This window comes from Aulonocara sp. 'chitande type north' Nkhata Bay, linkage group LG23 (assembly GCF_057382095.1).
Source record: "Aulonocara sp. 'chitande type north' Nkhata Bay isolate Kocher_YH1m ecotype deep benthic linkage group LG23, A_spYH_male_GT1.1, whole genome shotgun sequence".
NCBI classification, from domain to species: Eukaryota; Metazoa; Chordata; class Actinopteri; order Cichliformes; family Cichlidae; genus Aulonocara; species Aulonocara sp. 'chitande type north' Nkhata Bay.
Window position 1 is genome coordinate 36,710,143 of NC_141365.1, and position 10,156 is coordinate 36,720,298.

The 10,156-nt window shown below is 45.0% G+C and overlaps 1 protein-coding gene across 1 annotated transcript; it reads right to left on the reverse strand.

Annotated features, from left to right (window-relative positions):
- Positions 1 to 4,628: 4,628 nt before the first annotated feature.
- Positions 4,629 to 7,374, reverse strand: LOC147302351 (uncharacterized). The gene is made up of 3 exons (XM_086283576.1): positions 7,333 to 7,374; positions 4,694 to 5,505; positions 4,629 to 4,635 (listed from the first exon to the last, which is right to left on the reverse strand). The coding sequence occupies exons 1-3, from the start codon at positions 7,363 to 7,365 to the stop codon at positions 4,629 to 4,631; spliced, it is 852 nt and encodes a 283-aa protein (XP_086139702.1). The 5' UTR covers positions 7,366 to 7,374.
- Positions 7,375 to 10,156: the final 2,782 nt, after the last annotated feature.

Genomic DNA, 10,156 nt, shown 5'->3' on the forward strand with positions numbered 1-10,156 from the left:
CGTAATGTGCTTTACAGAGTTGTGGCTAACCGCGCTAACTCCGGACTCACACATAAACATAGACGGTTTCCATCTGATCCAGGCAGACAGAACAACGGAGAGATGTAAGAAGAGAGGAGGGGGTTTGGCTGTGTTTATGAACGATAGATGGTGTAACTCTTGGCATTTATCTATCAAAGAGACGCTATGCTGTAAGGACATTGAGCTACTAGCGGTTAGCATGAGACTGTACTATTTACCGCAAGAGGTTACACACATCATCATGATAGCTGTGTATGTCCTGCCCTCTGCTAACGCTGCAGCAACCTGTGAGGTCCTGCACACTGTAACCAGCAGACACCAAACACAGCACCCTCAGGCCCTTTTCCTGATCTCTGGAGACTTTAATCACATCTCCCTGTCCTCCATTCTCCCCACCTTCACCCAGTATGTCACCTGCCACACCAGAGAAAATAAAACATTGGACTTATTGTATGCTAACACCAAGGAGGCATACAGCTCATCACCTCTCCATCCCCTGGGGGGCTCAGATCACAACCTGGTTCATCTCCAGCCTGTGTATAAAACTCTAGCACACAGAGAATCAGTTGTGAAACGCACAGTTTGGAAATAGTCCCTCAGGGCCTCTTCAGTCTCTACCGACCATTTCCTTTCTACTGTGTGGGATAACCTCTGCAGCCCTTTGAAGGATGACCTAAACAGCATCACAGACTGCATTACGGATTATATGAACTTCTGTGTGGACAACACCGTACCCAGCATAAAGGTACGGTATTTTTCTAACAACAAGCCATGGATAAATCCTGAAATTAAGGCTCTCCTCAAGGAGAAGAACAGAGTCTTTATATCTGGAGACAAACAGGAGCTGTGAGCTGTCCAGAAGAAGCTGAAGTGGAAGATAAGGCAAGGAAAGGAAAACTACAGGAGGAAGATGGAAGAGCAGCTGCAACAGGACAACATCAGAGGGGTTTGGAACAGCCTGAAGACAATCTCAGGACAAAAACCAACTCCCCCAGGCTGCAGGAGACTTGGGGTGGGTGACCTAAATAAATATTTTAATAGGTTTGATCAACCACCCACCTCTCCCCCAGCATCGTCCCCCCTGCTGCAATCACCCTCATCTTCAGGGACTGCTTGTCTTTCATCTCAGGACTTCACACCTCTCAGCTCCCAGCCATCACACCCACCCCCGGCTTCTGTGAACTCCAATGTACATCCCCTCTCTCCATCTCAGCACTTCAAGTGAGGAATGAGCTTCGCAAGATCAAGGTGCGGAAGGCTGCAGGTCCAGATGGCATCAGCTCCAGGCTCCTGAGGTGCTGTGCAGATGAACTGTGTGGCATCCTAGGATATCTGTTCAACCTGAGCCTGTCGCTGGGGAAAGTTCCACAGCTGTGGAAGACCTCCTGCATGGTACTGGTACCAAAGACCTCCCATCCCAAGGACCTCAGGAGCTACAGGCCGGTAGCCCTGGCATCACATCTGATGAAGACCCTCAAGAGGTTGGTTCTAAACCATCTGCACCCTCTGGTGAAGTCTTCATTGAATCCGTTGCAGTTTGCTTACCAGCCTGGCATCGGGGTGGAGGACGCCATCATCTACCTCCAGCACCGAGCTCTGACTCACCTGGAGAAGCCTGGAAGCACTGTGAGGATCATGTTCTTTGATTTCTCCAGTGCTTTCAACACCATTCAGCCAGACCTCTGAGGGACAAGCTGGAACTATTGGGAGTGGACCACCACATGTCCCAGTGGATTCTGGACAACCTCACAGAACGCTCACAGCATGTGAGGTCACAGGGCTGTGTCTCTGATACACTGGTCTGCAGTACAGGGGCCCCACAGGGAACCGTGCTGGCACTGTTCCTCTTCACCCTCTACACTGCAGACTTCTCCATCAACCCCCCTTGCTGCCACCTACAGAAGTTCTCTGACGACTCTGCTATAGCTGACCTCATCTCAGGTGAGGACAACTCAGAGTACAGACAGTTGACTCTGGACTTTGTGGACTGGTGCCAGCAGAACCACCTGCTGATCAATGCCAGGAAAACCAAGGAGTTGGTGGTGGACTTCCAGAGATGCAGACCTACCACACTGACACCGGTGAACATCCAGGGAGTGGACATTGAGATAGTGGACTCGTATAGGTATCTGGGTGTTCACCTGAATAATAAATTAGACTGGAGCCACAACACTGATGCGCTTTACAGGAAGGGTCACAGGAGACTCTACCTGCTGAGGCGGCGGAGGCCATTTGGAGTCCAGGGAGCGCTTTTAAAGACCTTCTATGACTCTGTGGTGGCATCTGTCATTTTTTACAGTGTTGTATGTTGGAGCAGCAGTTTATCGGCAGCTGAGAGGAAGAGGTTGGATAAACTCATTAGGAAGGCCAGCTCTGTTTTGGGATGCAGTGCAGGTGGTGGGAGACAGAAGGACTCTGGCCAAAATAACATCTCTGATGGACAGAGTCTCCCACCCCATGTATGTAAATGTTGTTGAACTGCAGAGCTCCTTCAGTGACAGACTGCTGCATCCTTGATGCATGAAGGAGCGTTTCCACAGGTCCTTCCTCCCTGCAGCTGTCAGACTGTACAATCAAAACTACTCCCAACAAACATAGAGGTTTACATCAGCACTGTAACTTGCACTATTTTATCATCCGATTCGCACTACAACCAGGGTTTGCCTCTTATCTGTAGTTAATTTTATTTAATTTAATAATGGTACAGTACTTCTTTTTTTGGTAACCATTGTCCTTTATGTAAATATGTAAAAATTGTCTATGTTTCTGTTCTGTGTCTTGTGTACTGTTTGTGTCATGTTTCGGCTGTGTGGCAGGCAGGGATTGGACCCAAACGCAAACTCACGGGGACAGAACTTGAACTCAAAAGCACAGCTTTATTGCTAGAAAATAGAACACAAGCAATACAAAACTAAACTGGGAAAAGCTAATTAAAATGCATACCAGAAGACACAGGGAGAATCACACACAGCATGAGGGAGACTACGACACTGACAAAGAGAAACACAGGGCTTAAATACACAGAGGGATAACGAGGGAATGAGACACAGAAGGAGAGCATAGCTGGGAGTAATCAGGCTGGACGAGACAAGGGAAGCAAAACTAGAAACACTCACATGAGACATGGACCTTCAAAGTAAAACAGGAAACACACTGACTGAACTCTAAACATGCAAACTTAACAGCAACTGAGAAGACAGACTATAGGGACCAGAAACATGGTACAAAGAGGTCACAGTAGACACAACATTGAACACAGGGAAGCCATATTACAAAGCCAAAGAACTAAACCTATGATAACCATAACTGAAATCTAGAGAAACAAGAAACAGTACAACAAAGGACTCAAAACATAATCCATAATATAAAAACACGAGATCTCTTCAAAATAAAACAGGAAACATGAGAGGCAGACATGACAAGACAACAGACATGAAACACACGAAGGGCAAGGGAGACTTCACAGGGGTTGAAAACACAAGGGGGAGCTAATAAGCAAATGAACATAGGAAACCTAATAAGCTTAAACATACACTATAAACATCAAAAGAACTAAAACTCAAAACACTGGGTCATAAGACCCAGGATCGTGACAGTTTGTCTGTGTATGTGTCTTTCTTGCTGCTATTACACCCAAATTTCCCCTTGTGGGACAATTAAAGGATTATTCTATTCTATTCTTCTTCTATTTGGAACCGCTACATCTATCACTACGGCCTTCTTCTTCTATTTGTCTATGTCTGGTTGGTTAGCCACCACCATTTTGTTCGTCTGTATCTGGAAGTCCCACAGGATCTTAGCTCGGTCATTCTCCACCACCCTTGGGGGCGTGTCCCACTTTGACCTTGGGACTTCCAAGGCCATATTCAGCACAGATGTTTGTATACTATGCCGGCCACTGTCAGGGTCCTGGGACTGGGCGACCCAGGATCCCTGGGCAGTCATGGACCTGCGTATTATTATTATGTATTTTTGGTGTCGTTTCTCCTTCTCTGTGCGTGTACATATGTGTGTTTCTCTGTGCTGTGTTAGTCTGTGTCCCACTCATATGTTTAGGCGAGGTATGGGTGTGTATGTCTGCGGGTGTGCCTGGAGGATGGAGCTCGGCCACCTGCAGGCCTGAGGGGTGTGGCCCTGCGGAGGGACTGGCCACACCCGAAGCCACACACCTGCCGCTGATCAGGGCTCGTCGGGGGAGCTACTTAGGAGAGTCTTGGAGCTCCCACCGACGCGGGATCATTGAGTTATCTTACCAAGTCAGTGTGTGTTAGCGTAGGTCTGTGCTGTGCGTATATGTGCTGGTTAGTGTTGACGGCTGCGTCTCTGGTTTCCCTACAGGAGGAGGAGTGGTCCGGAGAGGCAGCACGCACGGGGGTGCGGAAACACAACAGCGGGGAGCACGAGCACAGATATCGGAGGGAAGCACGCGCACGGGGTTCGAGGGAGCAACGGGGAGTTATTGTGTTTACAGCTTTCCACTGTAAATAAAGAGCACTGTTTGCATCGCAGAGTCTGCGTTTTGGGTCCTCCTTTCCCCACATCCCCACGGTCTGCCAGCCAGACCGTGACAGCCACTTGGTTATGGTGTTCCATGTATGCCCTGCCTGCTACCACCTTGCACCCTGCTGTTATGTGCTGGATTGTCTCAGGGGCATCTGTACACAGCCTGTACCTGGGGTCTTGACTGGTGTGATAGACCCCAGCCTCTATGGATCTTGTGCTCAGAGCTTGTTCCTGTGCTTCCATGATCAGCGCATATGTGCTCTGTTTCAGTCCAGCTTTGTCCAGCCACTGGTAGGATTTCTGGATGTGAGCCACCTCCTCTATCTGCCGGTGGTACATACCGTGCAGGGGCCTGTCCTTCCATGATGGTTCCTCCTCTTCCTCCTCTTTCTTTGGTTTCTGCTGCCTGAGGTATTCACTGAGCACACGGTCAGTTGGGGCCATCTCTCTGATGTATTTGTGGATGTTTGTTGTCTCATCCTGGACTGTGGTGCTGACACTCATTAGTTGCCGGCCTCCTTCCTTCCACTTAGCATACAGACTAAGGGTGCTGGACTTGGGGTGAAACCCTCCATGCATGGTAAGGAGCTTCCTTGTCTTGATGTCAGTGGCTTCTATCTCCTCCTTTGGCCAGCTTTTTATCCCTAAGGGATACCTGATCACAGGCAGGGTGTAGGTGATAGCCTGGATCTTGTTCTTACCGTTCAGCTGACTCCTGAGGACTTGCCTGACCCTCTGCAGGTACTTGGTGGTTGCAGCTTTCCTAGCAACCTTTTCATGGTTCCCATTTGCCTGTGAGACCCCCAGGTACTTGTAACTGTCCTCAATGTCTGCCATGTTGCCTTCTGGTAGTTCGATCCCCTCAGTTCTGATTACCTTCCCTCTCTTTGTTATCATCTGACTACACTTCTCCAGTCCGAACAACATTCCAATGTCATTGCTGCATATCCTGGTGGTGTGGATCAGTGAATCGATGTCTTGCTCACTCTTGGCCAGTGTTGGGACTAACGCGTTATTAAGTAATGCGTTACAGTAACTACGTTATTATTGTGGTAACGAGCACGGTAACTAGTTATTATGCCAAAATCAGGAACGCGTTACTCGTTACTGGGATTTAGATAGGGTCGTTATTCGTTACTTCGTGTGGTGGCTATCGCGGAGCTTCCACAGATTCAGTAACATTAGCAAGTGGTGGAGGCCAGCAGGTGGATGAGAGAAAGGGGGGAGACAGGAGGAGAGACCCGAAGCGGCTGCTCGTCCGAGTGTCAGGTGAACTGAACTTCAGGTAAGAAGTTATGACCTGCAGTCTATCTGGGTCAGATATAAACCAAGTTTAGGTGGAGTTTATTTTCGTTGTGCTGACTTTTTCGTACTGCGTGCTAGCTAGCATGACGGGGTTTCTATACAGCTGGGTGGTGCTATGTTACTGATGTTGAACTTTATTTTATTCATAAGGTTAATTATTAGAGTTGCCAACCGTTCCCTAAAAAACAGAATCGTCTCATATTCAGAGAAATTATTACGCGTTTCATATTGAGGTGAAAAGGAACAGTTTGTCCCGGACTTCTGCTACGATGAAAAAGACACAAAGCTGGAGTTATTTTGTGTCTTTGCTGCACAGCTGCCTCTTCTTCTCTCATTCTCTCCTTCCTCCCCTGTTTCTACTTTAATCATGAAACTGATCAATGATCAGATGATCGGCTTTTCCCTCTTGTTTATTTATCGTCTGCTTTGCGCCAGAAAGAGGAAACCACCGGATGTCACGTTAAACAACAGCAGCACGTTTGATCAGCTGTTGTTAGAATTTATTTAATATTACTTTCTAGTATCAGCTGAGGTTTGCTGGAGCCACAGCTGTAAAGCTGCTGGTCATGATATCGGTTTGGATATGTGGTGAGAGGGAAACATGAGGATGAAACCAGGAGATGTCCTTACTGAATCATCAGAGCTGAACAGGTGATGGAGAAACAGGTTTACCTTTTAGGTCACATGAATGAGTTGAAGGGAAGTTATGAACTGTTTCTGAGAGACAAATAACACCAGGATCCTTTTCTATGTAGCGGACAGCTGGTAACTGTGCAGGGGCGGATCTAGCAAAGTTTTGCCAGGGGGCCAGATAGGGCATTAACAGGGAAAGGGGGGCACAAAGAAACACTTTCTTATTCTCATTTAAAATGTCTAGCTTTTAATAAATAATTATCTGAGTCTTACAATAAACGCTTGATAGATTGATACATATATATACCATCAAGACAGTGTACATCACTGTCACAACAGTGTTTGTTTTCATTCAAAGGCTTTATGATTTTTCCTATAATGGTGGGCCGGTCTATAGTCAAAATGCTCGGGCTGATTTTTTGTCCCAGTCCAGCCCTGTATGCAGCTCATCTGCAGTCTGGTGTTGCCTACATCTTCCTATTCGGAAGGCAGAATTTCTGAGTTCTGAGTACAATCGAAAGCCCCACGACTGCAGTTTTTGTGTTGGATGTAAAAAGCGCACATGACGCTGTAACATAGGCTAGAATCATGGCGGTGGTCAACGACGGTCCAGGCGTGGGATTTCTCTCGTGGAAATATGCACATTATTTTTTTCTTTGGTAGGTGGCACAGTGCAGCTAGAAGACTGGCACTCTTGCTGGATATCCAGTTAGCAACACATTAACAAGAGAAGTCTGAGTAAAACCAAAGTTACTTTCCCTAGTAACTAGTTACTTTGAAAGTAACGAGTAACTTGAAGTAACTGAGTTACTTTTGATGGAAGTAACTAGTAATGTAACTAAGTTACTAATTTAAAGTAACTTACCCAACACTGCTCTTGGCATACAGCTTGATGTCATCCATGTACAGGAGGTAGCTGCTCCATTCTGTAGTCCGAATCCGTAGCCAGTCTTGTCAATGAGCTCATTGAGGGGGTTCAGACCTATGCAGAAAAGTAGTAGATCTTGCACTTTATTGTGACTTGTGCTATGGGCTTGAAGTTGGTCTCTAGTGTTGTCTGCCACATCCCCATTGAGTTCCTAATGAAGGCTCTTAGGGTCCAGTTGATCTTGTATAGGTCTAGGTATTCCAGGATTCAGGTGTGGGGCATTGAGTCATAGGCCTTTTTTTAATCAATCCAGGCAGTACACAGGTTGGTCAGTCTAGTCTTGCAGTCTCAGGCGACTGCTTGGTCTACCAGTAGCTGACGTTTAGCACCTCTGGTATTCTTGCCAATCCCTTTCTATGCCCCACTCATGTATTGACCCATGTGCATGCTCATCTTAGTCACTATAATACCTGACAGGAGCTTCCACACTTTCATTCCACTGAGGCAGGTTATAGGCTGGGGGTCCTTGAGGATCAGGACTGTCCGGCATTTGGTTAGCCATTCTGGGTGTCTCTCGTCAACTAGCAGCTGGTTCATGTGCTGCCAGACACTCATGGAGTGCAGTCCTACTTACGAAATACAGGCTACCATACCTTCCACCATGTAAGCATACAGAATGTCCTGAATTTCATGTGTGTATAATATGGAATACATTAGTTCTCCCCTAGTTTCTCCCAGAGCTACAGAAGCAGTCCACCTCCCCGCCTTTATATATTGTTAGCTATGTGTACAAAATTGTGTTTACAATCTGTATATGGTCTCCAATCTCCAAGCGATCTTGAAGTGAGCAGAAATTGTGTTGTGAGAAAGTTTCCTCCGAAACACATTTTCCTCTGTAATAGAGGAGCTCTACAGTAACACTATCTCAGAGGAACAGGTGTGTTTGGAGCCAACTGTTTTGATTGTCATCTATTATAGAGAAGCCAAAAAGCCCAAAGTTTGCAAGCACTGTTCCAGAATAGAGGAAACTTGTAGTGGGACATACACACACATAAAAACAGGAGAGACGTACGTGTATTCATATGCACACTTCCAGTTTGGGTTTGCATTCATTTTTTACATCGCAATCTGTTGAGCTATGTCTACAGGGTCTGATCTTTAAATAATAGATGTATTAGAAAATGGGAGCGTTTCACTCACTGTAAAAAAGCCCATGAATAAATCACGATTATGAACGTACACCCGTGTGCGAGTATGAGTGTCGACATCAATTGACTGTTTGTGCAGTGTTTTAAAGACACCTCAACCCTCCACCCATATTTTTTATTTATTTTTTAACAAGCTCTTTGTGTCGTCACCCAACCACTCCTCTGCACTGAAATCAATTTTTTCCCCCCATCCATCATCTGTTATATTTAATTCTGGTGCGGCTCATTTCAAAATAAATCTTTTACTCTCGAACAATTAGTGCTGTCGCACTGAAAAACTGCCAGAAGTATGAAGCACTGAAATCAATGCCGTTGGATTATTCCAGCTGAGCCCCAAAGTGTCATTACTTCACTTTATAGATCTATAAAGAATATACTGATGCTAAATTGAATCGCTTTCCTCTCCTGAGTTTTCGTTATAAAATTGGTGTCTCACATTCATTCCAATGATCATTTTCTCCAGAAACACAACTCCGTGTAACCAAAACTGCGATAACACATTATAGCTCTGTGGGCACTTATTAAACTTTTCCATTCGGGAAAGAATTTGCATTCACAATTTTACAACACTGTTCAAGATATAATCACCTGTCAGTTTTAAATATTTTAAAATAAACATATTTTTATTTCTCATACCCCCAGCTTGGGTTTATCCTTTATAGATTGTTTCACATTTAAATTAATTTGCTGCTACCTGACCATAACATCACCCAGCAATCCATCTTCATTCATGTGGCCACATTGGAGGTCAAAGGTGAAATGCCATTTAGGCTGACATTTTTCCAGCGATTGGTAGGCTGCCAATGTGACGATTAATCACCATGGCAACCTACCAGTTGTTACTGAACGGCAGCGAAGACAGATGAGAGGGATGGGTGGCTATGTACGACTGACTGAGCAGCGCTGGGTAACATGATATATCTGCGTGTCTGCGTCTGCGTTCTGCAGTGGTGTGTTTGTGCTGCATTGATTTTGCTCATGACATAAAAATTTCCACTAATCCAATCTTCTGTGCGATTATTTATTATTATTATTATTATTATTATTATTATTATTATTATTTTATTATTTAAAAAATGAATAACTAAATAAATACGCCTTTCATTACAATAACAGATTCCTGGGAGAGCTTCTGATGTTCGAAGATGCTACATCTTTACATCTTAAAATTTACAGCGCACGCACACAATGGCCATAACGACCAGATTCTGGAGGGAAGCAAACTAATATGTACAATTATGATTTTTTTTTTCTTTTTGGAAAAAAAATGTAATACCTGAGGTGATGGAGACCAAATGAAGAACATCACTTAAATCAAAACACCAGTGACTCACATTTGAATTTCAATGATATAGTCTACAGGGATTCTTTTTCAAAGATTAAACATCATTTGCCTTTGAGATTCAGATTATTGCTTCCCTAAATTCTATTATTTTAACTGACTATTCACCACTTTACGTAGTTCAGTTAAATCAACTTTAGGAGATGAAGCATTTAAATGCTACCCAAAGATTTACTACAAAGTGACCCTGGAGACTAAGTTGTAATAGACTGGGTGTGAAATTACAGATTCTAAAACAAATTTCCCACCTGTGGGACTAATAAAGGTCATCTTATC

What these genes read in the sequence shown, in the direction of transcription:
- LOC147302351 (XM_086283576.1), bottom strand. Translation starts at nt 7,365, where the DNA reads ATGGATGACATCAAGCTGTATGCCAAGAGCAGT. An exon ending in AGCTGTATGCCAAGAGCAGT is followed by an intron (nt 5,506 to 7,332) that starts GTTGGGTAAGTT and finishes GCCAAGAGTGAG; the next exon opens with CAAGACATCGATTCACTGAT.